Source organism: Xenopus tropicalis, chromosome 5 (assembly GCF_000004195.4).
Source record: "Xenopus tropicalis strain Nigerian chromosome 5, UCB_Xtro_10.0, whole genome shotgun sequence".
NCBI classification, from domain to species: domain Eukaryota; kingdom Metazoa; phylum Chordata; class Amphibia; order Anura; family Pipidae; genus Xenopus; species Xenopus tropicalis.
In genome coordinates, this window is record NC_030681.2 from 69,805,702 (window position 1) to 69,833,682 (window position 27,981).

The 27,981-nt window shown below is 36.9% G+C and overlaps 2 protein-coding genes across 3 annotated transcripts in view; one reads left to right on the top strand and one right to left on the bottom strand.

The window, feature by feature from the left end:
* The first annotated feature begins 4,481 nt into the window (after positions 1 to 4,481).
* On the top strand, positions 4,482 to 17,175 carry arg1 (arginase 1). The gene is made up of 8 exons (NM_001006713.1): positions 4,482 to 4,554; positions 7,262 to 7,334; positions 7,816 to 7,990; positions 11,555 to 11,714; positions 12,458 to 12,552; positions 13,612 to 13,716; positions 15,234 to 15,370; positions 16,011 to 17,175. Exons 1-8 carry the CDS (start codon positions 4,495 to 4,497, stop codon positions 16,175 to 16,177), a joined length of 972 nt encoding a protein of 323 aa, NP_001006714.1. The 5' UTR covers positions 4,482 to 4,494; the 3' UTR covers positions 16,178 to 17,175.
* A 3,606-nt stretch (positions 17,176 to 20,781) lies between these two features.
* The window catches only part of med23 (mediator complex subunit 23), a 48,805-nt gene continuing 41,605 nt past the window's right edge, over positions 20,782 to 27,981 (bottom strand). For both annotated transcript variants that reach the window (XM_002936308.5, XM_002936307.5), the window contains 7 exons: positions 27,684 to 27,920; positions 27,419 to 27,584; positions 26,559 to 26,631; positions 24,490 to 24,704; positions 24,173 to 24,293; positions 22,561 to 22,692; positions 20,782 to 21,539 (listed from right to left, as the gene is read on the bottom strand). In XM_002936308.5, coding sequence (XP_002936354.2) covers positions 21,369 to 21,539; positions 22,561 to 22,692; positions 24,173 to 24,293; positions 24,490 to 24,704; positions 26,559 to 26,631; positions 27,419 to 27,584; positions 27,684 to 27,920 — 1,115 coding nt within the window. In that variant the 3' untranslated portion in view covers positions 20,782 to 21,368. The remainder of the gene's footprint in view (positions 21,540 to 22,560; positions 22,693 to 24,172; positions 24,294 to 24,489; positions 24,705 to 26,558; positions 26,632 to 27,418; positions 27,585 to 27,683; positions 27,921 to 27,981) is intronic.

Here is a 27,981-nt window from a genome sequence, read left to right on the forward strand (position 1 = left end):
GCATGAATACATATTAGTGGAAAAACATTCCTTTTGAGTTTATTTAATGTTTACATTGTTTTAGCAGACTTAGGGCTCTGGCACACGGGGGAAATTAGTCGCCAGCGATAAAACTCCCTGTTCGCGGGCGACTAATCTCCCCGAGTTGCCTACCCCTGCCATCCCACCGGCGAACATGTAAGTCACCGGCGGGATGGCAGACGCGGCGGCGCGATTTCGCAGGGAGTTTTATCGCGGGCGACTAATCTCCCCCGTGTGCCAGAGCCCTTAGGGCTGTGGCACACGGGGAGATTAGTAGCTGTTACTAGTAGCTCCGTGTGTCTTCACCCTTAAGGGCTGTGGCACACAGGGAGATTAGTAGCTGTTACTAGTAGCTCCGTGTGTCTTCACCCTTAAGGGCTGTGGCACACGGGGAGATTAGTAGCTGTTACTAGTAGTGTCTTCACCCTTAAGGGCTGTGGCATACGGGGAAATTCGCAGGTGGGAAGTCATATTGGGGAGATTAGTTGCCCGCGACAAGGGAGATTTGTCACGGGAGACTAATTTCCCCTTATGCCACAGCCCTTAAGGGTGAAGACACACGGAGCTACTAGTAGCAGCAACTTGTTGTGGCTACTAAAATAGACAATGCTGATCATTTACTAATAATTGTTTTGTGTATGTTTTAGCAAAGTCAATTCTTGGATTTTCTGGTGTTCAGTGGCAGTGAAAAATTAGATGCTACTAGTAGATCCATGTGTCTTCACCCTAAGGCACAATTACATCTTTCCTGCAACCATCGATTGCAGGAAGGTTGTTCCCACCTTCCACTGAATCATCATATATGGAGGCTGAATCATCAGATATGGAGGTAGAAACAATAAGCATTCTACCTCTACCTGACTATTCAGCTCTAAACATAGATTTTGGTCAGGTGCCATCAACAGCACCCCATAAAAATCTGGTCCCACCTGATCGACGAGATGACCGTTATCCAAAGCTTTTGCGATATGAGTCATCTCGCTGATCTGCCATACACACACCAAATATAGTATGAAACCTTGTTTGTACAATATCGGTGCATGTATGGCCAGCTTTAGAATTACATACCTCCATCAAATTTAACCTTTGTCTACTTAAATCTGTCTGTTAGCTGATCCAGTGGAAGGTGATTAAACCCATCTCTAATATTCCTTTAGAAGGGGGGGAAACTCCTTCCTCACACCCAGAGGGTAATTGGAACAGTCCCTGGATCAACTTTGTGTGAGTTAATTACAGTAACTCTCACTTGCTAAAAAGGTATGTAACCCTCTTTTGCAATGTATCTGCCAGTACAACCACTTTAGGGAAACAATTCCACTAATATTACTACTTATAATGTTCTCTTGAATGGCATCTCTTGACAAACCTTCAAATAACTTGCCCACAACAGATGTCAAACTTACATGTCTATAATTGCCAGGGTTTCTCTTTTTAAATGCTGGAATTCCATCAGCTTTCCTCCAATCCATTAGTACCATACCAGGGAAAGGGGGTAAAAAGTGGCCTGGTAAAACTGAACTAAACTGAAATATTGTTATAAAAAGTTAATCATGCAATGTACTCCTCTGTTGAGTCTTTTTTAAGACTTATCTTTTTGGGTTTCTAAAAAAAAACATTAGCATTAAGATCTAGTATTAGAATGAATTTCTTTTCTGCATGCCTTGGGTCGCTTTAGCTCAGCAACAAGACAGTATTTTAAATTTCAGGTTGATCAAGAAAACCATAGGATAACCATAATAATGGGAAAATAATTTGGAAAAATAATGGGAAAATAATTAGAGATGTAGCGAACTGTTCTCTGGAGAACTAATTCGCACGAAAATCGGGTGTTCGCAAGTTCGCGAACATTTAGCGAAGTTCGCAATTTTGGGTTCCCCTTAGCTGGAGCCAAATTTTGACCTCTCACCCCAGAGCCAGCAGATACATGGCAGCCAATCAGGCAGCTCTCCCTCCTGGACCACCCCTGGACCACTCCCTTCAATATATAAACTGAAGCCCAGCAGCCATTTTACATTCTGCCTGTGTGTGCTTGATGAGTTAGCATAGGGAGGGAGCTGTGCAGGGGTTTGAGGGACAGTTTAGGTAGCTTTGCTGACTAGTAATATACTTTCTACTGCTCTGTATGTAGCTGCTGGGGACAGCTGTCCTGCTGATCTCATCTGCTGTAACCCAATAGTCCTTGTAAGGACTGCTTTTATTTTCTGATTACTGTTACTCAGTCTTCTTTTCATTGTGTACTGCAGCTCCATCTGTGTGTGTTGGAGACAGGTGTGCTGCTCATAGTAGTGCACTAAGCACCAATCACACATTCACATCATTTTTTTTTATTTGTGTTTTTTTACTTTGCTACTGTAATTTATAGAGCCCAGTGCTATTAGTCTAGCTGTGTTGGGGACTGGTGTGCTGCTCCTAGTAGTTCACCCCCAGCTCCAACCAGAGATCACTTTTTTTTATTATTAATTTTTTTTTTTTTTTTTTAATTTAAGTTACTGTTCTTTAACGTGTCCAGTGCTGTTTGCTGTTATTCATAATAGTGCACCAAAAACGTTACACATAGTTCCACCAGCAATAATATATTCCGTATCCACTACTGCGGCGTTTTGTCTTTGCGTGTGAACCGGCTGTAACCTTTACACGACTTGATTGGCATGTAGACGCCGGACGTTTTAAAGCAGTTTATTACACAAGTTTAGAAATGTGGTGTGATTTCTGCCCTTTACAGCACAAAACGCAACGCTGTGTCAACAACGTATTTTTCAGAGAAATTTTTGCCCTTGATCCCCCTCCTGCATGCCACTGTCCAGGTCGTGGCACCCTTTAAACAACTTTAAAATCAGTTTTCTGGCCAGAAATGGCTTTTCTAGTTTTTAAAGTTCGCCTTCTCATTGAAGTCTATGGGGTTCGCAAAGTTCGCACTTTTTGGCGGAAGTTTGCGAACGGGTTCGCAAACTTTTTTTGTGAGGTTCGCTACATCTCTAAAAATAATTAAGAGAAATAAATCCAAATAGCAAACCATAGATAACCATAATAATGGGAAAATAATTTGAAGCCCACACGCGGTTGCGAGTTGGCTCCAAATTATTTTCCCATTATTTTTGTACCATAGAGATTGGTCGGACAGGTAAGAAAATTTAGGTTTGATAACGATAAAATCTGTTCATGTATTGTGTATCTGACAATATCCTTGGGGGACCTACAACGGAAGTCACTTTAATACAATTGATGTCTGCCAACTATTTCATGTTCAGAACATCCTCCGATTTGTTATTTTTAGTGTTTTATCCTACAATTTCAGTCTGGATGCTAGTTTTGGATCGTTGCATTAAAGTGGACCTGTCACCCAGGCATAAAAAGTTGTATAATAAAAGCCTGTTTCAAATTAAATATGAAGGTATTTTTTAATTAACACATTGATGCCCATTATAAAAGCATTTAAAAATCCCTGCTGTCAATCATATATTGCTTACCCCGCCTCTATGCCTTAGGCAGACATTTACTTTCACTTTCAATTCAGAACTTATTAGATGTGGCTGTTCCCCTCACATTCCCCATCCCTCCTCACCATCTAATTTCGTATCTAATTTCGTTTCAGTGCATGGACATAGGTATCAGGTCCCCCCATACTGGCACAGAAACAAGATTTTGGCAGGATTCAAACCTTGCCTTTTCCACAAAATTGTGCCTGCCTGCTTGCTGCAATTGTGAATTCCAAGTCTGAAGAAAATAAGATTAAAATAAGTTCTACAGTGTAGGTGAAAAACACAATAGAAAACAATTTGGAATTATTTCTTAGGGTGACAGGTCCCCCTTTAAAACGTGCAATCGATATCCGAACGTTCGTTGAAAGAAGACTCAAATCTGAACGTGTATGGCCACCTTCAAAGCCCTTGATTATAAAGGAGGTAATGTGTATACTCCCTATAAGGAACATGTATATTTGGGAAATAGCAGTGGGTCAGTAGTTCTCATTATCTCACTCAAATCTGTAATTGTTACATACAAACACTGACTCAACCCTCTGCCAGTAGAGCGTAAAACACTATATTTCTCTGAAAAGAGCAATCTTATTTGTACTATGGTCAGTATGTACTGTACTACATATAAGTGAGCATCAATGGCTAGTGATATAGGACACTGCCCAAGAGAGAATAAAAGGCACAACACTGCCTATTTTTTTATTATAAAACAGTATGTTATTTTGAATAATTCATTCACACATAAAATACATACTTAAGCATTTTTTTTTTCAGTTGAGCAATAGACACCAGTGGTCGAGTAAATGAATGACAATATTTCTTGAAACCCTGTTTTTATGCAATGACATGAGACAAACACACGTCTGGAACTTGCATAATATGTGCTGCTGGGTGGAGAGGTTACACCTCTTTGCCTCATGCTGACACACAGTAGTAGACTACAAAAAGGAGGTTTCAACTGTTAGACATCAATTTCTGACTTGGGAAGCTGCTTACAATGAGTAGCCAAGCAAAGACCTCAGTGGGAGTCATTGGAGCCCCCTTCTCAAAGGGACAGGTGAGATATATATATTTTACTTATTGTACCTTGTCTTTTCTCTCTGATCTCTGGATGTACATTTTTCTTTATATTTTTACTTTATATCTTTCTTGAGTGTATTAAATCTCTAGAATTCCACCTGCAGAATTTTCCAATGTAATGAAAATGTTTTTTCAACTGACTTTCATCAGCTTTTTTTTTTTTGTTTTTTTTGTTTCCAAACTTCAGTTTTTAGAAAGTACATTGTGCTGACATTAAGAACGTTTTCTAAGTTCCCTGATTTGGAGTTTTACAGTTGTTACATACAGTACCTATAGCCCAGGATAATAAACATTTCTTTAGCAAAGCTCAAGTTTGTCTGACACTGGCAGGATATGTGTTAAATGTTGCTAAAACCCTGCTACAACTTATTGGAATTAAGCTATCACATTTCACAAACTGTGATACTGAATAAAAGTACAGCTATGGAATCCGTTATCTGGAAATCCGTTATCCAGAAAGTTCAAATTATGGGAAGGCCATCTCCCACAGACTCCATTTTAAGCAAATAATTTAAATTTTAAAAAATGATTTCCTTTTTCTCTGTAATAAAACAGTACCTTGTACTTGATCCAAACTAAGATACAATTAATTCTTATTGAAGGCAAAACAATCCTACTGGGTTTAAGGTTCTTATTAGACTTAAGGTATGGAGATCCAAATTAAGGAAAGACCCTTTTATTCGGGAAAACTCCAGGTCCCAAGCATTCTGGATAACCCATCCCATACCTGTACTTATCACTTAAAAACAAAGTCTAGTAATACTGCATTTCTGATCAGCAGATCCCTGAGCTTCCACAGTTCTGCTGATATAAACAAACCAGCATGTTACTGTAGTAGCTACTGCACAGGCTGCTCTTACAATGTAAATACATAAGGCAAATTGCATACTTGATTGAATAAATTACAGAATGTTGTAACTCTAATTATCTGATTAATATCTGTTAAGTTAAACATTTAATATGCTCATTTTATGCTGATGCAATATCAAATAAAGCAAAATCAAATGTAAAAAGACAGTTTGTGTTCGCATTCAAATGACTGTGAGTCAAATGACTGTGAATCTGAGATGTATAACTCACTAATAAAAACATATTTTGTACAGTAGCAACAAAAAACAATAAATCCTTAGTCTCAAGCGGCCTTGTCTATAGCATGCCATTGCCAACATACAGTAACATTGTGTTAGTTAGAAGGTTGCTAATTTTTGCTGAAAATACTACAACTACACAAGTTGTCTTTTCACCAGTAATATGCTACAGGGAAGGGCAGATTTAAAGCTCCAGCAGAAGAAAACTCTCTCATCTCTCATTTGCCAGATCAACTAGCAGAGAGATATTGTGAGCTGTACACTTTGCAGAAGCAACCAGAACTAAAGATTTACCTTTTAAATCCTTTTTTTTCAATCCAATTTTTACATAAAAAGGGGAAAGGGAAGAAACCGGTTATTCCTGAAACTCCTGCAATGGGAAAGAATGCAAAAGTATGTGCTTTGCTTGTATGCGCAATGCAATTTAAAACACAATCCCTTTAGCAAATAGTTTGTCATAAAAAAAGTTCTGTTTTGATTTTAAAAAAAGTGTATTTACAAAGGAAATCAATGTCTGTGGTCAGTGCAGACAGTTCAACGGGATGTGCAATGATGCAAACGTGCCATTCATCTGTGCTTTATATTGTGATGCAGAAGTAATGTTGTAAGACTTAGTAATGTCTAACAGTGACTGCGCAACTGCTTTAAATAATGTGAATCATAATATTACATTCTGAGAAATCTGCATAACTACAGTAGACTTCCCATAAACAAGGGTAATCAATTTGCTAGGCTTCACTGATTGCAAACTGCATTTAATAAAGTACTTCATATATAAACAGATCCTTATAAATAAAAATATACATGCATATAAAAATATCTTATCTTTTTTCATTTTTAGTATAGTTTGGTATTTAATTTATTAACATTCCTAATCGTTTCATTCCAGCCTGCAGTTAGAAATGCTGTCAGATTGTCAGGGTCACTGACCCTAGAGTGAGAAACAAGATTGACTGAGAGTCTGCATGTTACTAAATCTGCCCCTAAGGGGAAAGTGTGAAATTGGAGTTCACCACAGTAATATTTCCAAGACTCTAGTCATTTCTATGGGATTTTTAGAGGTGTAGTTATCAGTGGGTAAAAGTTAGAGTTTCCCATTTGATAAATACACCTCTAAAAATCCCATAGGAATAATTAAAGATTGGGGGAATTTTCCTGAGCTCTAATTTCACACTGATAAATCTACCCCTTAGGGGCTGATTTACTAATCCACGAATCCGAATGAGAAAAATTCGGATTGGAAACCGAACATTTTGCGACTTTTTCACATTTTTTGCCATTTTTTCATCGCCGTTACGACTTTTCCGTGAATTGTCGCGACTTTTTCATTGCCATTATGACTTTCGTGAATTGTCGCGACTTTTTCATAGCCATTACGACTTTCGCGAATTGTCGCAACTTTCGTATTGAGAGCTCGAAAAAGTCGTGACAATTCGCGAAAAAGTCGCAAAGTACCAATCATTACGAAAAAAACGCATTCGGGCGCTTTTCGGACGTTCGTGGATTAGTAAATGTGCCCCTTAGTGTCAAATTATTAAAAAAAAAAATACTTTCAACAGTAAAAATATTTCTTCTTTCTCTTTATTTTTTTGTTAGCCAAGAAGAGGAGTGGAAGAAGGGCCGAAATATTTAAGAGATGCTGGGGTAATTGAGAAATTAAGAGAACTTGGTAAGCCTTTGCATGATAGCATTGCTTTTTTGCTCCCTTGCATGTGTGCGCCCTGTACTTCTATAACAAATAACACCCTGAAGTGGCATATAAAACTCATAAGGAAATTATTTTGACAAAAAAGATACTATAATATAATAAACTATGAATAATAGATGCTGGGGAACAACTCTAGATGAATGGAAATGGAAATCATGAGTCAAGATTCCTGCAGTTTGCCATAGATAGTACACGTAAACGTCAGTATAATGACATTTGTATTTTATTTATCAAGGCTGATGCCCAAAACTGTGTATCTATAGTCATTTTGACATACTTTTACTACGTTATAGTAAACATTAAGCATTAAGCAATGTTTTCAGAGATTTGGGAATCACCTGAATATTTTGGGAATAATTTTATTCTAGCCTTGACTTGAATATAATAATGTATTTTGAGAACATTTATTGCAATTCAGTATATTTTTTTTTCTTATTCACAGGCAATGACGTTCGAGATTATGGTGATCTGGATTTTCCCGATGTGCCTAACGACATAACATTTAACAATGTGAAAAACCCACGCACAGTTGGGAAAGCCACAGAGAAATTGGCCAATGCTGTTACGGCGGTAAAAAAAGCTGACAGGACATGCTTAGTCATTGGGGGAGATCACAGGTACATAAAATAACATTGTTTTGTGTAACAGAGACATGGCAACTTCACTTAGGGCTCTGGCACACGGGGAGATTAGTCGCCCGCGGCAAAACTCCCTGCTCGCGGGCGACTAATCTCCCCGAGTTTCCTTCCCCCTGCCATCCCACCGGCGAACATGTAAGTCGCCGGCGGGATGGCAGACGCGGCGGCGCGATTTCGCGCAAATCGCCGAAAAAGACTCGCGAGGCTTTTTCGGCGATTTCCCGAAATCGCCGCGGGCGACTAATCTCCCCGTGTACCAGAGCCCTAAATCAGCTCTGTCAGCTTTTTTAATGGTTTACAGCCAAACTACAACACCTTTTTGCGCCAAATACAAAGGGTCTTGTTCTTTAGCTGGCCAAAATGAAAACTGCGCAAGTTTACATTTTGCTTTTGCTCAAAAGACACCCTTAGGGGTATATTTAGCATGCTGTGTAAAAAGAGGAGTGAAGCATTACCGGTGATGTTGCCCAGGGCAACCATTAGATTTCAACAGTTAGAAAACCAAAGCAAAGCATCTGATTGGCTGCTATGAGCAACATCACCCGTAATGTTTTACTCCACTTTTTACACAGCATGATAAATATACCCCTTAGTGTAAGACTAAGCTGCCCCGTTCTCTGTTTCACCCCATCTGAATATTGTACCCTTGTTATTAATTCCTGCTATAACTGTATCTTCTGAATAACAGTTACATTTTTATGCCTTCAGTCAGTTGTACACAATTAGTGCCCAGGGCACTGCAGTTATCATTCTGAGAGGAGTATTTATTAACACTGGAGATAAACATCACTGGTGATGTTGCCCAGAGCAACCAATCAGCAGTTAGATTTAAGGTGTAAAATTTAATGGTGTTAATAAATACACCCCGAAGTGTGCAGCTGATAGAACAATACAAAGATGAATTAAAGAGTTGGGCACAAACAAGAATTATGTCCTGGGTTGGTTGTTTCTGCAAATAAAACTTGATGGCTTTAAAGCAGTGATCCCCAACCAGTGGCTTTTGAGCAACATGTTGTTCCCAAACCCCTTGGATGTTGTTCCCAGTGGCCTCAAAGCAGGTGCTCATTTTTGAATTTCTGACTTGGAAGCAAGTTTTGGTTGCATAAAACCCAGTGTAAAGCCAAACAAAACCTTCTATGGCCTGCCAGTCCACATAGGGGCTACCAAATAGCCAATTACAGCTCTTATTTGGCACCCCAGGAACTTTCTTCATGCTTGTGTTGCTCCCCAACTCCTTTTTTCATTTGAATGTGTCTCACGGGTCTAAAAGGTTAGGGATCCCTGCATTAAAGCATGCTTAGTTTGTGGAAAGTAGTTCAGAAAGTTCTGTCAGAATATGTTAAAACTGGATACAATACCAAGGACATATCTATTTGTTTATCTATCTATTGCACATAGTTCCAGCACAAGGGAAATGGGGAAACATTCCAACACCAAATGAAACATTAATCCTCCACTAAAGCATCAACTTTATGTATTTAAGGTCCTTTCAGTTCTTCTGCTGTAATTGTATTTAAAACAAAATGAGAATGCAAAAATACTTTTCCTTATTTACAGGACTATGTCCTGGACCACCTGCCTAATTGCAAAGACAAGCTGTAATGATATGGAGACAATGAGCCTTTTACTTTTACTTTTAAATAAGGGCACAGTGGTGATTTATGGCTATTTCTTAATTAATTCCACTGTTAACAAATCATAGCCTTCTTTTTCAAACCTCTATGCATTATTATTGTTTGCATTAAACATCTATTTTTGTAATTTACAACTGGTTGATAAACAACAAAGATATTGTGCACTCTTCAAGATGATATGGCAACTAACAGGGAGGAGTAGATGTGACTGGCTCTCCCCTCTTTGGTAGTCCATTGTCCCAAATAGAAAGCCACCTTCCCTGAAGCCTGCAGTCTTTTTCAAGGTTGTTTGAAAGAACCAGTTTTTGGCTTAGGGAAAGACTTCCAGTTAATACATAGAGGCATATTTATCAAAAGCAAAAGAGTTTGCTAGAGTGAAAGTTCATATGATGAAGTAGTATGCCCCTTAAAATCTCATACAGGGCTAGCATTCAAAAATAAAACAAATTCTATGATCCATATTTTTTTTACTCATAATGTGGTCAGTTTTTCCCCATAATTTCTGACACAGTTGTGTCAAAATGAATGCAAATGTACTTGTATTTTGATGCATATCAGAGATGGGTTGAGTCACTTCTGGGTTGTACATTCTGGGTTGTCTATTGCCCCAGTTGACACAACCTGCTTTGGAAACCATGTGAAAGTGCAGGAACACATACTGATGCAGTACCTTAATGAACTGTGATATTATGCGCTATTCATTCCGTCCATTTTAAACTATTTGCAGGGGAGATCTAAAATGTTATGTTTATAGACAGTATCAGCGGAGAACCTCTATTCCATCTCTTGATAAATAAAGGTCTCTGAGCAAGCCTGTTTATTGCTAGAATACAGTTTCATTCCTGTTAAGCAATTAGTAACCCATAAATCTTTTAGTTTTATTTGTTTTATGGAACCTTAGAGGCTGGGAACAGTTTAATGTCTTTTTAAAAAGAGAAACAGGACTTAATCCAGATTTCCCTGTTATTTCAGCCTGTGAATAATACCAGCTATACAACGCCACTCCTATCTTTAGCACCCACAGGATGAATGATTCGACTCTAAAAATCTTTTGTAAATAAGGGATGAGTAAAGCATTAGTCAAACAAAATGCCCAGCCTACAAACTGAAAACCAAAAGTATGTTAAGAAGTTGTTTTTGTTTTAAATCTATTTAAGTCTGGTGCAAATATAACAAATATTAAATGACTAATGTATAGACAAACTTAAAGGATCAAACATATTTATCCAACATTAAAATGTGATTTATAACATTTAAATGTTTGTAAGTAAAAAATCCTAAACTTTGAATGTCTTTTTTTATTGCATATAACTGCAATTATCTATTTCCCTGCAAATGATTTCCACTGGACGGAAAATAAGCCTCATCTATTATCATGATTATTTCTTATTTATATTTAGTCTTCATAGGATCCTAAAACTTTGACACACACATCTGTACTGTGGTCATTCTATATAAAGCAATTTGTATTTTAAATGTATTTCTTAGTTGCTTAGCTTCATCATGTGACCCAGGTTTTTAGCTGTACAATATAACATATGTTTTAGACCAGGCTGACCATCTCCCCATCGTCTGTATCATTTTAATAAATCAATTCCTCTTCCTATTGGAGTAGTTTGCTCTGAGCTGTAAGTCTGGCCAGTCAATGACTGTGGGTACTTATATACTGACTGGAGCTAAGAAGAAGAAAACTCCAACATTTCCCTTAGCCTTGCCCAATAAACCGGTGTATTAAGTAAACATACAAAAACAACAAATAACTAATACATATATTTAGCACACATGTGATGTTGCTAGACAATTGAAATTGGGTAAACTTTTTAGAAACTATAAAATAATACAAACTTTCAGGAATGTTAATGTTGTTAATGATTTTATGTACTAATGTTTTCCATATCTATTTGCACAGCTTGGCAGTGGGAACAATCGCTGGTCATGCAGCAGTTCACCGTGATCTTTGTGTTGTTTGGGTGGATGCCCATGCAGATATTAACACTCCATCCACATCACCCAGTGGCAACCTTCATGGACAGCCATTATCCTTTTTAATGAAAGAACTCAAAAGCAAGGTAAAGTAAATCACCAAAAAAGCATTTGCACAAGTATTGTTATGTCAGTACAGGTATGAAATCCATTATTCAGAATACTGTTATCCAGAAAGTTCCAAACTACAGAAAGGCCATCTCCCATAGACTCAATTTGAATCAAATAATTCAACTTGATTTATTTTTCTCTGTAATAATAAAACAGTACCTTGTACTTGATCACGACTAAGATGTTATTAATCCTATTGGAGGCAAAACCTATTTGGTTTAATTATTGTCACCATTATTTTTTAGTAGACTTAAGGTATCGAGATCCAAATTTCAGGAAGACCCCTTATCTGGAAAACACCAGATCTTTCTAAATATTGGGTACCATGGCTGTACAATTGTACACATGAAATAAGTCTAAAATAATGTATTGTTTTCATCAGCCTGCAATTAAAATGTAATAATGCAAACATCCCAAATCAATCCTTATAGTCTCAAATGAAATTTTGCCTAAAAAGCTGCAATTTTATGCACAAATGGACTGTGCTTTGTAAAGAGGCAAATCCATTTGATTGGAGATTTATAAATGCCCCAGTCTGCATTTAGACATTAACCCCCATATGTAATAAAAGGCACTCAGTTTGCCCAGGTGCAGTAACCAATAAGCGTAGCAACCAATAAGATATTTGGAATGAAAGCTATGTTTTTGCCTGATTTTTAATTGTTACTAATCTAATTAGTTGTGTTTAATCTACTTGGCTCTCTTATTCTCCCCTTAGATGCCTGATGTTCCAGGATTTGAGTGGGTGAAACCATGCCTCAGTGCCAAAGACATTGTATACATTGGTTTAAGAGATGTAGACCCAGGAGAGCAGTAAGTTTATTTCCACATATTGCAAAAACTGTGGCTTTACTAACAATGCAAAACTGAAATATATAGTCAGTGGGAGTGATTCAGTTTGAAATTCAAGGGCATAGGTTGTGAGAAGACACCAAGGCTAATTAAAACATAGTTTATGCCTTTAAAATTGCTAGGATACCATACCCACATCAAAGTAAACACAATATGATGGCCCCAACTATTTATATCTGGTCATATTTTAAATAGATTGGCACCCGTTACTTGGTTGCTTTATCTTTGGAAGTGTCCCATGGCACATTGGCTAATCCTGGGTAGATTTGGGGGTCCTACAATCATATGAAAGCTAGAGTTATTTTTCTGTAGAACATATAGAACATACAGAAGGTATTGTCATCAGTTCAAGGCTAGCTGTAGTGGAACAGCTTTCGATCTAATAATAATCATTGCCAAAAAGATTGTTCAATGAACATTCCTTGGAATATATTTATTAGTCACGTAATCTAACCAACAAAACTCTCAAGGGGCCTTATATGACTGCCAAGGCAAAGTGACCTTCCTCTATTGCAGAATTGCTGCAGGTTCCTGTGCTCCATTTTTTATCTGGCACGAGGTGCATAGTGCAATCATTCCCCCGGGGTAGAAGTGCTCCTTGGATGAGCACTAAAGGGGTACACACTTTTGCCTCTTAGTGCTCTTGCACTTTTGCATGGGGGCTAAGAACTAAACCCCTAAATTTTGTCAGGATCAGGGCTTAATAACCCACAGGATTGCAGTGGGGGGATTTGGCTTATTCCACTAACATTTGACTGACTAGTTACTCCAAGAATTAGGACTTAGTTTTATTAGACACATGAGATAAATATTTGTTCAACATGCTTTAAATGAAAACTTATAAAAATGCAAGTTACCTAGGTATTTCATGTTTTTTTTTTTATACTCATCTAATACTGAAAAAATGCATCTCAGTTTTGATATATAGGTAAATTCATAAGAGTAACATTTCATATTAATACACCTGAAATCATGAATTATCTAATCATTTTTATATCAATTTCCTCATTTATTTTATAGTTACATTCTGAAGACACTTGGCATAAAATACTATTCAATGTCTGAAGTGGATTATCTTAAAATAGACAAAGTAATGGAAGAGACAATTGAATATTTGGTTGGAAAGTAAGTAAGAAAGAAACAAATAACTGTATAAGCTAAAAAATATATATAGAAGGAATAAATAGAAGGTCCAAAAGGTGCAATGGGGGGGGGGGGGGAATAGGAATGCTATATCATGTATGTTAACAGTATAGATATAACTCCTCTGGAGAGTATGCTTCCTCAGTCTTTTCAGAAATAAACTCAAAGAGCACTCACATAGCACCTGACCTAGTTCTGGCACTTATATTGTACACTGTAACCTACAGCAGTTACTATCCTCCTATTTGTGCGTGTTATTTACCCAGCCACTTAGATTGTAAGCCAGGGCCAGGGACCTCCTTCTTGTTGTCTCTAACACTTATAGGCATATTTATCAATTTTTGTGTTTGTGAATTTTAGTGTTTTTTTTTTAACTTCATTTTATTTGGGGATTTGTCTAAACCCCGAATACTTTGTAAAACATGTGGTTGAATATTGCAACAAAACCTAATTTGCATGTGCAAATTAGGGCATGGAGGTAGTAAAGACAACTGCACTAAGCTCACGGTGAAAAATTCCCATGTTAATGTGACAAAAAGTCACATGATTTTAAGGACTGAGATATGGTTCGGCCAGGCACATAGATTCACCAGGATCCAAATTCTGCTGATAAAGGCAGAATCTTGCCTGAATCTTGAACTGAGTCCTACATTCGGTGCATCCCTACTTCAAATAAATTTAAAAAGCTCAAATCTTTGCTTATTTATTAAAAAATCTGAATATTACAAACTTGATCAAATAAAAAAAACTTGAATTTGTGAGTTTAGAAACAAAAAGAAAATTTTGAATTAAAAAAATGGTTTTCATTTTGCCTAGGACAACTCCTATTGACTTATACATAAACTAAAAAAATTTTACCTGCCGAAGTTTTACATTTCAGTTATGGGATTTATCAAACATTATATATATTCTTAGTTTTTGAACTATAATTCGAATATTGGGAGTTTTAGAGCAAAGAAATATGAATTGTGGAAAAAAATTTGAATTCAAACATTGATAAATCACATCCAAAGTATTTAATCCTTAATGTAACTGCAGTTTATTATTGTAATGACCCCTGTCGGTGCTATTAATGTATTATTCTGTTGTATGGAAAGGTGATGGGGAACTCCTTTACTTAAATATATAGGATTGTTTGCTATGTAAACAGTGTAATTTAGAAATAAAAAGTATGCCATAAAAATCATGACAGGTATCCCTTTAAGTAAAAGTAGTGTATTTTCTTAGCTAGAATGTTTGTGTTCCAAATGAATGGTAAAGCAGCAGTGTGACTTGGCTCAACCTATCTCATTAGAAACGGTTACTGAGCACTGGTTTAGAAGTGAATGTATCACAAACAGGCTGCCTCTTTTCTGTCGGTGTCTAACCTGGGATTTTAGACTACTACTGTTTGAGGCATACTAATAGTTTATGGTGACCATACCCTTTAAAGCTTGTACAGATAATCAAACGTGCACAATTTGCAGCATTAATATTACTTTTTTTATATTTTAATAAAGGCAGAAGAGACCCATTCATTTAAGTTTCGACATTGATGGTCTGGACCCAAGTATTGCCCCAGCTACTGGAACTGCTGTCCCTGGAGGGCTGACTTACAGGGAAGGCATGTACATCACAGAAAAACTCTGTAGGACAGGTAAATGAATTTGCATGGGATGCATTACTTTAATAATTTTTATACACTGTTCTTTGACTGACACTGAGGAAGAGGTAGGATACATGAGATAATAATGGCACTAAATCACTGATCAGAATGATGTCATTTGTGACAGAAGAATAAGCAGCAGTACTAGCAGTACTGCCCATAAAGTCATCTATGGTCTCAGGCACTAGTTGCTTTGTAAGACCATAAACACAGTGATTCCTTTTATCTTAAGCAGTAATTGTTTCTAAAAGAAAAATAGTCTATTAATATCAATAGTTCAGTGGTAGGATTCCACCCTATGAAATCATATTTAAAGTATGTAAAGACTCAAGCCTCATTTTTAAACCTCAAAGCTCATGTATTAGAATACATAAGAATAAATAAAATAATAATTATTTGAATTACAATTACTGTACATACATTTAATGAGAATAAATGCAACCCCCAATACCCAATAACCTAATACCTAATCTTTCTTTTGACCTCTTACATTATAGAAAATGTTGTCAAACTGTTGCCTTCAGGCTGGACACCCCTGCCCCACCCCCACCCCCACGGGTGCCTTCCCTACAGTTGATAATGTACATCATTGTTGAAACTATAGTAATTTTACAATACTTTTATATCTTAGGATTGCTTTCGGCAGTGGATATAATGGAAGTAAACCCATCACGCGGAGAAACAAAGCGAGATGTTGAGCTCACAGTTAACACTGCGCTTGACATGACTTTGTCATGCTTCGGAAAAGCTCGTGAAGGATATCATACATCAACAATGACACTTCCAGATATTATATAATTCTAATATTTTGTATATAGCAAGTGGACAAATTATGTACTAAAGGGATTTTACTAGTCCCACATTTTTTAAAAAAATGCAGTTCACACCTTTAAAACAAGTTATTGTATTACGTGTGATTTAAAGGGAATGTACACCTTAAAATTAACTTATTATATGATTGTTGGAATACTAATACATTTGAAAATTATCTTTCTATCTATCTGTTTTTGAAATATTCAACTCTTTGCTCTGCAGTTCGGAATCTAGATTCACAGTTACCATAGAAACCATCCACTAGTTTGATTAACAGCCTGAAAAATAAGGTTCAGTTATAAGAAATATTTTTTGAGTTCCAAGAACCACTCACTCTAAGCTATGGATTCACTGGATTCTGTTTCTAGAACCAGTTAGCTTCTACCTGTTGCTTACAGACCAAATTCTAACCCCTATATAAAAACACATGCAACAGGAAGACTGTAAGGATCATAATAACCTACAGTATTCATTACAGATGTCAATCAATTATTTATCGATGTATCCATGCTTTATCCACTGGTACATAATCCCTTCAGTATGTCTTATGTATTTGCACTGACAGTTAGTTCACACACAGGTCAAATTCTGCTGTGGAATGGTAAAATGCTAAAGTATGCACCACAATTTGTCCTGTGTACACTGCCAGGCAGACCCTGTGCCTATTAGTTCACATGCATACAGGGGGTGGAAGGCAGCCAGACAGCTTTTCCAATTTGCCATTAGCCTTAGATACTACACATACACTTAAATAGACATACTGTATGCTCTGACTAGTTTTTGTTCATTTGAAGATGGTTTTTGATTAAATCTCCTATAATATCATTGCATTCTTACTATTATCTCTGCTTTAATTATTCAACAAGTAGTATTTTGCAATGGCGTAGTCATACAACTAACTGAAATGTGACTCCTGAGGAATGTATAATTTACTCAGTAGCTGTATAACTTCTATATTTGTAATAAAAAATGTATGTTGGAAATGTATTTCAAAATTTATATCCTCTGCATAGCAACACCAACCACATAGTTCATTCTTAATCATTTGCAGGGACCTGCTGAATATAGGTAGACTGAGATTATATGCATCAGTGGAATGAAAATCCCTGTAACCATAAACTCTCAGACCCACACATGTGTTAATGGCAATTAAAGACCAAATATTTGCTCAATTTTGTCACATTTGCTGGACAAAACCCAAGCACCAGTTACTGGATGACAAGGAGGAATAGATAAAAGTATGAAGCAAAGACATGTTTATGTCTGGCCACCGTAAAAGTTTTAGTGATACTCCACCCAATCTGTTTAAGAGGGTGAGTCTGAAAGGTACCCCACACTTCTCATCCTGTAATTTCTGGAGTTAGGGAGGGCTGGTAGGCTGATGCTGAGCTCTGTACAAGGTGCAGAATTTAATAAACAGGGCATTTGCTAAAACACTTTAAAATAGAATGTTTCTTCTTTATCTAAACAGGGGAATTAAAGTTACTTCAAATTTTGAGGTAGATAATTAGATTATTAGTCTACATGCTAAGCAAAAGTCCATTATGCAGGGGGATTATCAAAGATCTAGTAATCTATCTACCTCGCAAGGACCAAACATGGAGTAGGTTTAATGCCCTGTTTAGCTTATGAAATAACAAAAGCATAGATTTTTTGTGATTAAAACAATAGGTAAAAAGTATGTTCAGCTCAAGCCCTATTTATTAAACACATACAGATAAGGGAGTATGTGTTTCCTTTAATGGAGTGGCAAGTCTGCTTTCCTACAATTGTAAATTGGTGTTTTCCCAGAGACACAACACAATCCGTCTCATCACCTGCCAATACCATGTTATCATGTTTAAAGGAGAACTAAAGTTTAACTAAAGATGTAGGGCAGAAATGTTGTACATTATGTTTTGGGCTTCTGTACAGCCCAAGGTGACCACAACGTTTTAGCAGGATTTGTGCCTCTAAAGATTATGGTTACCATTCGTCCTCATTTGACGGGGATCTACTCTGTTTCAGAACTGCTGTCCCCGTGGCAATTGTTCCCGTTTGCCGTCCCGTGTGGCAAAAAACCCCAAAAATTCCCTGGATCAGCAGGTTCTTTGGTGCAGAAGACGTCACTGTGCAAATTGGACAATCAGGGAGCCACGAGCAGCACCACATTCCACCATTCACTGTAAACCTGAAGTGCCTCCCTCATTGGCCACTTTGTAAGCTGAAATCCTCTGTCCCCAAGGACTACGATACATTTTTCACTAAAAGGCTCCCTTATCTGCCCCCCCTCCTCCTCCTCCTCCCCCCCCCAGCTACAAATGGAGGAAAGAATGCGCAGAACAGAAGCGCTCAGCAGCAGGCAAGCAGAAATGGCAGTTCCCATATATTTAAGTGTGCTGGCAAGACAGAATTTAATTTAGTGTTACAGGGATCATAGTAACATAGTAAGTTGGGTTGAAAAAAAGACATACGTCCATCACGTTCAACCATAATAACTATATATAACCTGCCTAACTTCTACTTGATCCAGAGGAAGGCAAAAAACCCCATCTGAAGCCTCTCTAATTTGCCGCAGAGGGGAAAAAATTCCTTCCTGACTCCAAGATGGCAATTGGACCAGTCCCTGGATCAACCTGTACTAAGAGCTATCTCCCATAACCCTGTATTCCCTCACTTGCTAAGAATCCATCCAGCCCCTTCTTAAAGCTATATAATGTATCAGCCAGCACGACTGATTCGGGGAATTAAAATAATTGTAACCAGGTCAGGCTTGCCCTCCTGCCTGAAAAAAGACCAGAGTCCATCAAGTTCAACCCATCCAAGTAAACCCAGCACACACAACCTATACTTACCAATCTATACACTCACATACATAAACTATATATACAACCACTAATACTAACTGTAGATATTAGTATCACAATAGCCTTGGATATTCTGATTGTTCAAAAACTTATCCAGGCCCCTCTTAAAAGCATGAACAGAATCTGCCATTACCACATCTCTAAGGACATTCCACAACCTCACTGCCCTCACCATGAAAAACCACCTACGCTGCTTCAAATGGAAGCTCCGTTCCTCTAATCTAAAGGGGTGACCTCTGGTGCGTTGATCGTTTTTATGGGAAAAAAAGAACATCCCCCATCTGCCTATAATCCCCTCTAATGTACTTGTACAGAGTAATCATGTCCCCTCGCAAGCACCTCTTTTCCTGAGAAAACAACCCCAACCTCGACAGTCTAACCTCATAGCTTAAATCTTCTATCCCCTTAACCAGTTTAGTTGCAGTCTCTGCACTCTCTCCAGCTCATTAATATCCTTCTTAAGGACTGGAGCCCAAAACTGCACCGCATACTCAAGGTGAGGCCTTACCAGGAAACTATAAAGGGGCAAAATTATGTTCTCATCCCTTGAGTCAATGCCCTTTTTTATACAAGAAAGCACTTTATTTGCTTTTGTAGCCACAGAATGACACTGCCTGGAATTAGATAACAAAAAACCCTAGATCCTTCTCCATTACGGAGATCCTGCTAGCAAAATGGAGTTACTCAAAGATCCCATGCTCTTTTCTGTGTTTTAACACCATTCATTTTATCACAGAGCCGAACTGCATCAATAAGATTAAATCATTCTGCTTATGCTTATTTTCATTAGAGTTTTAAATTAAATACAGAGATCATTATTTGTTTAAATTAATTTTTCTATGGGAGAGGTAGTAAAGGAAAAAAAACAACAAATCTGTGAAAATAAGTACTATTTATTGTGCTCTTGTTAAATATATAGGGGTGTATATAGGATATAGTTGTATATAGGAATATAGGTTCTGTCATGATTTTTATGGTGTAGCTTCAATTACTAAAGTACACTGTTTACATAGCAAATAATTCATTCTACCATTTACAATTTTATTCTTCAACCAACAAATGTATTTTAGTTTAGTTGTGAATATTGGTGTGCATGCAGCTTTCTCAGGTCAAGTGACTGATCTTTTGCTTTCTGAAAGAGCCAGTACTGCATAATGTAACTGCTTTCAGATAAGCTATTGTTGCACCTACTCATTGTTATCTGGAGGAATCCTCTTATGGCTTGGATTTTAACCCTCTTTTTCTTCCTTGAGTGCTACTCATATCTACCACTAGGTGGAGCATTTTTTTTAACAATGCAAACTATTCCAGAGTTTATTTTTTTCTGTAAAATGTTGAAACCATCTCCAGCCTTTAGGTAACTTAAGTTCCCACTGCCTCTCACTGTATAATGCACACAAAAGCCATGAATATCCTGTAAATTATATCCTTTCAAATGGTGCTTGGTGATGTTATCGGTTATAATCAACTTTTAGTGATGTAACTTCTACTATTCTTTTAATATTCTTTTTGTATATTATTCACTATAAATATATAGATCCTTTACTGTACTAGCTTATTCTGTCTAATTGCTCATGAGGGAGTTTGTCAGTGTTTTTAGCTGCCAAAGAAATACTAGAAGCCACCCATGCCCTCCTATTGTATATATATTCCCATTGACACAAATGCAATGCAGTTTGTGCACATTTCACCCCATCTATAACACATTCATACTGAAGCAAAAAACCTTTGGGACACACTAAATCAACATTTTTGCCTGTTTTATTAGAAAAAAAAAAATGTTCACTAATGGTACAGCCATCATATGCAAACATTTAGATCATAAGAAGAGATCAACCATGTACAAAAGAGAGAAAATGCGAGGATTTTCAAAAGCTTTGTTATAGAATCTGCTTTGTAAAAAAAAAAAACTGCCAAGTCATGCTAAACTTTCCTCCCCTGGAAGGAGGACAAACAACATAGTTGTCAAAGTTTTACAGAAAGAGAGTGAAGGACAACTTTTAAACACTGTTCCATGCCAAGATGGTGCTTGTCTCCTTTGCACTTTTCAAGCCATGCCATATTCAATGACAACACACAAATGCTCCTATTTTTGCAATTAAATAATATATGTATTCCCATTAGATGTTGCTCTCTCAAGTATTCAGACACCGATTCGCTTATCCATATACATTCAGCGGAAATGTAAAAATAATCCAGTCTGAGAAGGATAAAAAAATTGCGGATTCATCTAGTTTACAAAAAATGTATAACCATCCAGAAGGTAGAGTTCAATCTATTCAAAAGTGTGGTCTGTTCACTGGACAATTAGAAGTCTGCATTCAATGTTTTCACTGAGTAACTGTCAGAGGAACGCTCACTGGCACCTGGCTCGGCTGTGGAGCTGGAGAGCCACTATTCATGGGTGGTGGAGGTGGAGCGGCTGACTCTGTGCTAATGTGAGTTATGTGGCGTAGTCGGAGCTTTAAAGCAGGTCTTAGATTACAGATTATCTTTTCTACCTAAATTTGAAAAAAAAATAAAAGCTTAATTTCAAATGTACAAATAATTTAAAACATTTCCTTCATTTATCCTTAATATTATATTAACTGAGTAAAAATAACAGCTCTGCCAATAAAGTTTTTTTACATAAACACATACATTTTCTATACAAATAAAAACAAAAAACAACCCAATTAACTTATACAAACATTACTATAACAGATGTATATATCACATACCAATAGAGTAATAGGGTCTTATCACTTTCAGCTCTTTCCACACTAGCCCAAAGTTGCCAGACTCAAATAATCGGTTACTGATTTAGTTTTTAATTTCCCTTTCAAAAAGCCACCAAAAAGATATCCAACACAGCTCTGTCACCACTTAAAGGGATACTGTCATGATTTTTACGGTATACTTTTTATTTCTAAATTACACGGTTTACATATCAAATAATTCACTCTATCATTTAAAATGTTGTTCTTGAACCAACAAATGTATTTTTTCTTAGTTGTAATATTGGTGTGTAGGCAGCCATCTGCCTTGTGCTGGAGTCTGGGCTTTCAGAAGGAGCCAGAGCTACACATTAGAACTGCTTTCAGATAACCTATTATTTCTCCTACTCCTGTAACTGGAAGAGTCACAATCCAGACTTGGATTTCTTACTATTGAGTGCTATTCTTATATCTACAGGGAGCTGCTTTCTTGCTATCTTCCCATTGTTCTGCTGATCAGCTGTTGAGAGGGGGGTGATATCAATCCAACTTGCAGGGCAGCAGTAACGTGTGACCGAAAATTTCAGAGCACAAGTCACATGGCTGTGGAACCCTGAGAAATGAAGAATGTGGCTAGCCCCATGTGAAATTTCAAAATTAAATACAAAAAAAATTTGTTTGAGTTTTTAAAAAACAGATTTCATGATTCAGATTTCAGATTCTGGTGGAGGAGCTCTATTAAACCAACGTGTTTTAAAAAAAAAAAACAAAACATGATTTCCCATGACAGTATTCCTTTAAATAGCAAGAACGGCTTATCACTTACCTGGTCCTTTATACTGTCCCCAGTAAACATATACTTCATATGGTACAGGAAATCACAGATTGGATCCATGAAGTTCAGGTGAGCACTGCACTGATCCACATTCAATAGCATTTCATAGAATGCTACTCCAATCTATGACAAATAGTAAATAGTAATTGTAAATACAGAGATTGTAATTTTGTTTCCTCTGCAAAGATGTAATCCTTTCTTTATAAAAGAATAACATGAAATGAAGCAAACTGGTATTGAAAAATACTTATTAGGTATTAAAGCATGTCATATGTGCCATTCTCCAGCCAGATGGGAAATCAATCAATCAATGTTACTTGCCTTGCCGTTAATTATATTCCTGTGAAACATTAGTAGCAAAAGGCAAATGTGCTTCCCTTAATATACTGAGAGAACAGACCAAATGCCCTCAATGGTGTCCTGTGACAGTCTACCTGATATGCTCCCCCCCATGCAATTATTCAGGGGCGAGGAAGGGCTGCATTGCAATTGTGCCCTCTACACTAGAAGCGGGAAAATTCCACTTTAAAAACAGAACCAACCCAATATTTTTGCTTTGCCACCAATAAGGATTAATTATATCTTAGTTGAAATCAAGTACAAGGCACTGTTTTATTACAGAGAAAATGTAAATAATCTTAAATTTTAATTATTTGCTTAAAATGGAGTCTATGCGAGATGGCCTTCCCGTAATTTGTCGGCAGTGACGCTGGAAACACATGTACAAGCCATGCAGAGATTTGTTGTAAGTAAGTTGTAAGAGATTGCACATGATTAATATATTATATATACAAATATTGGAACCGTTATCCAGAACGCTCGGGACCTAGGGCTTTCTGGATAAGGGGTCTTTATATAATTCTTTATGTAATTCAGATCGCCTACATTAAGTCTACTAAGAATATTATTTAAACAGTAATTAAACACAATAGGATTGTTTTGGCTCAAATAAGAATTAATTATAGTTGGGATCAAGCACAAGGTACTTTTTTAATATTACAGAGAAAAAAGAAATCATTTTTAAAAATGTTAATTGTTTGATTAAAATGGAGTCTATGGGAGATGGATTTTCCATAATTCAAATTTTCTGGATAATGGGTCCGAAACCTGTATTAAAATCACTCACTGTCATTGGACTGGAAAAAATGGTATCACCAGACCATTTATTCAATAGTCTAGTGTCTAAGTAAGGCTCATTTATCAACACTGGGCAAGTAAGCCCATGGGCAGAAACCCATAGTAACCAATCAATGTTTCTCTTTTTTTTCTGCCAGCTGCAGGAAGAACAATGCATGCAGCACTTTGATTGCTTACCATTGGTTACTGCCCACGGGCAAAAATCACTCTCAGTGATGCAGAAATACAATCTTGCCCCTAAACCAACAGACAAATATTTCTGTGTATGCTTTTGGCATATTTTCAAAATAATTAAGGTCCACAAGTAAATGAGCAAAAAGGAAAAATAGCATATGTATACATTTACACCGAGAGCTTCTAAACAGGTCGGACAAGCCTATCTCCACATTTGTGAACTAATCCACTTTCATGGAATGGAAAAAGAAGAATAGCCAGTCAGGCTTCTACTTTTAAGCTCTCTTCTTACCTCAATCATGCATCTTGTGCGTTCTTGCTGGAAGCGCTGCAGAAAGGGACCAACAAGGTGATATACATAAAGTAGCTGGTACTCCGTTTTTACAATAGGCATAAGCACTTCAGGAAGAAATCTGTAAAAAATAATTTAACAGTATCCAAACTAATTAAATACAGTCTGTACAGTGTACCAATTATTATGCTGTTTAAAAGTGATGATCATAGCAATCCAACACAAATGTTTGATGTTTATTATCAGGTTAAGTAACTTTCGAAATAATAATTTCAATAAAACTTCTAAAAATGATACATTGTAGTTGCTATACATACTTTGGGATGAGTGACAGTTGTCCGATGCTTGAATGATGCCACACTGCATGGGCCAAAGCAAGAGTGTAACTACAGCTCATTTCAGAGTAAGCCTTGTGACAAGCTGTAAAATCAAAAAGCTGGAAAGGATAACCAACCCATTCTGTCTCTGATGTCAAGCTAGGGCTGTTAAGGATGCTAACAATTCGGTCATGTAAAACTATCCAGTAAGGTTCCTGTGAGGAAAAAAAAAAGTCAAATACATGAATGCATGAATAAATTAAAATACTCCTATAGCATTAGAGATTCCATATTGATAAAATGTATTTCACTACAACAAAAACACTCCTCCTGTGACAGGCAGTGTGTACAATTTGTACTAATTCTGTTATTTAGGCCAGCTTTTCTAAATGAGAATGAATCTATAATTAAATGTAGTTTTAAGCCAAGCAGAAAACACACCAATTACAGTAACAGAAACATTTTCTATTATTTAGCGACTTTACAATGCAGGGACTGCACATCACAGCTTACAGAAACAGACAGTGAATGCAGCCCAGCTTCTACAATCAACAACAATTCTGTAGATAATCATTTGAACAACATTTTCTAAACTGTAAAATTGAAAATGCATTTGACGTTTCAGTTGCTAAGGGTTAAACCTGACAGGGGTAATTACTCAAGTATTTGAGCCTACAGAGATAAACCTTATTTGGCCATTACACAAAGGCCTCCATTATCCTAGATATAATGGCCAAGGCATGAAACAATTCCTGCTAAGCCTGAAGAATTGTATCTTCTGGATTGTACCTGTGTAAACTTGTTTTCTTTTGTTTCTATCCTTTCTACTCATTTTCTGCTGTTTTGATTTCTCTTCTTACCCCTCCCTGGAGCTACCATTCACTTCTTTTTGGTAATGTGCACTATGCCCAGTCCAAATGACATGTTTTTTAAGTTTCTAATTGTTTTTCTTCTTTGTTGGGAGCTGCTGTATTGACTACTTTACCCATAATCCTCTGTAAACCAAGGTTTGGTTAGTGTCTTTATATAACATTGCACTATTTTGGACGGGGCCATGTCACATTCCCTGACACTAAAATAGTAGTATCAACAGTGCATCTTTATCCCTAAGAGGTGCCATTTAAGTGCCAAAGGGAGATCGAATGGCCATCTGTCCTCTATGTGCGACATTATGACTCCTGGGACATGTACTGCAGTAAAAGTTGTAATTTTTTTTGACTACTTTACCCACAATCCTCGGTAAACTGAGGTCTGGCTATTGAATTGATTGTGCTATTTTGGAAATGCCATGTCGCTATCCCCTGACAATATAATATCAGCAAGTTCCGAATTGCGGGATGGCCATCTCCCATAGACTCCATTTTAATCGAATTTTCCTCTGTAATAGTAAAACAGTACCTTCTTCTTGATCCCAACTAAGATATAATTAATCCTTATTGGAGCCAAAACAATCCTATTGGGTTTAACTACTGTTTAAATAATTTGTTTAGTAGACTTAAGGTAGGAGATCCAAATTACGGAAAGATACCTTATCTGGAAAACCCCAGGTCCTAAGGATTCTGGATAATGGGTCCCATACCTGTACTCGCAAAAGTACTTCTAGATCTCTATAAGGTGCCATTTAAGTGCTAAAATGGTGATTGACTGACTCTAGTATCCAGCACCCTCTGTCCCGTTACGCTTTTTTATAACTGTGACTTTTTTGTGCCTGACATGATGTTAGTGTTATACTAGCTAGTAGCGCCACTGCTTTTTTTGATATCAGTTCCTAGCACTATCAAAACTATGGCTAGCATAAGTGGGGCTTGGGGTTCTTCTGTTTCTTGTTTCTTTCTTTCTCTCCTCTGACTATATCTTTAATCACGCTGCATTTTTCGGTTTCTCTAGTAAAGGTCTTATTATACATAAGGTAGTGTTTGAGGATGAGACCATTTATAGTTATTTTTCAGCTAGTCCTCATATATCCCTTTGTATATGTCCCCCATTATATTTTTCTATATACATATATATATATATATTTATTTATTTATTACACGGCAAGATATAGCAATGAAACGCTGATCACTCACTGGTAGAGCAGTAATGATGAGTCCGATTGCATTCATCCAAGCTGTGATATTCTCTCTTGGCACAAGTGGCTGGCTGTTAAGTGGGAGAAATGAAAGTAAAAATACTAAAACCTTGGAAAATTTCTATTTTTCAGGACAAACCACTAAAATCTACTGCTAAATCATTTACAATGTATATAAGTAAAAATATATATAATTACTAACTTAATAATCATTAATGTTTACTGGCTCAAAGATTTTTGGATGTTTAAAGGGGACCTGTCACAGAGACATAAAAAGCTGTAGAATAAAAGTCCTGTTAAAATAAAACATGAAATGCAAATTGATTTTTTATTAACACATCCATGCCAATTATAAAGGCATTTAAAATTCCTAGCTGTCAATCATATATTGCCTGCCCCACCTCTATGCCTTAGGCATAGAGGCGGGCAGATAATAACTAACTTTCTATTCAGCACTTCCTAGATGTCCCTGCACTTCTCACTTTTTCCCTCCCTCCTCACAAACTAATTGTGTAGCCAGTGCGTGGTAATGCGCACCTGATCCCTCCATTTTATCAAATAAACACAATTTTGACATAATACACAGCTTTCTTTACCAATAGTGTCCACAAAAATGGCACCTGTCTGCTTGCTGTGATTGAGCAATTCCAAAACTGAAGGAAACAATATTTCTATAGTTTATATAGTGAAAGTGAAGTTTATTTTGCTCAACCAACATAACAATAAATTTGGGATTATTTCTTAGGGTGACAGATTTTTAAATGTTTAAATATATGACAAAGTATCACAAAGAAGGTTTAACTGTTTTCAATCTGGCAAAAAAAATAAAATAAATAACTTTCAACATGGATGACAAACCTTTTTAGGACAACATTAAGAAGAGCATTGCCAACTTCTTTGCCTGGAACAGCTAATGCCATTAATTCCACACAGGTAACATGAAGAGCATGCGCAGCTGGATTGGGAAACTCATTGAACCTCCAGTCACAATTAGGGAACGGCCCAGGAGATTTTCCAGCCATAGGTGTTTAGAATTGAGGAACACTTTCATTTGATATTGGGAATTTAGGTTTGAAAGACAATAAGGTTTTAAATTCCTACATCAATTCACAATAAAGGATATTGTCAACCAGTCGGCCAATCAGCTTGCAATAATAAGTATCATCAGGGATCCAAGGGTTATCGTCTCTAGGATTCATGCCAAACTTTAGGTATGTGTCGCTCAAACACCACCCCTGGGGCCTGTTATCTTTAAGAGAGCCAATTATTGCATGAACAAGCTTCCGTTTTAAGTTTGTCCGGTCCCTTAGCTGCATCTCATAGTAGTGAAGTGTATTGTATAAGTAGGTCACAGGGCGATCTATTGGAAAAAAAGGGGGGGGGGGTATTTATTCACATTTATAGGGTAAAATAGAAAGAAT

Coding starts and splice junctions, on each gene's coding strand:
- arg1 (NM_001006713.1), top strand. CDS start 4,495: ATGAGTAGCCAAGCAAAGACCTCAGTGGGAGTCATTGGAGCCCCCTTC. Junction 7,335..7,815: donor TGAGAAATTAAGAGAACTTG/GTAAGCCTTTGC, acceptor TCTTATTCACAG/GCAATGACGTTCGAGATTAT. Junction 12,553..13,611: donor GATGTAGACCCAGGAGAGCA/GTAAGTTTATTT, acceptor TTTATTTTATAG/TTACATTCTGAAGACACTTG.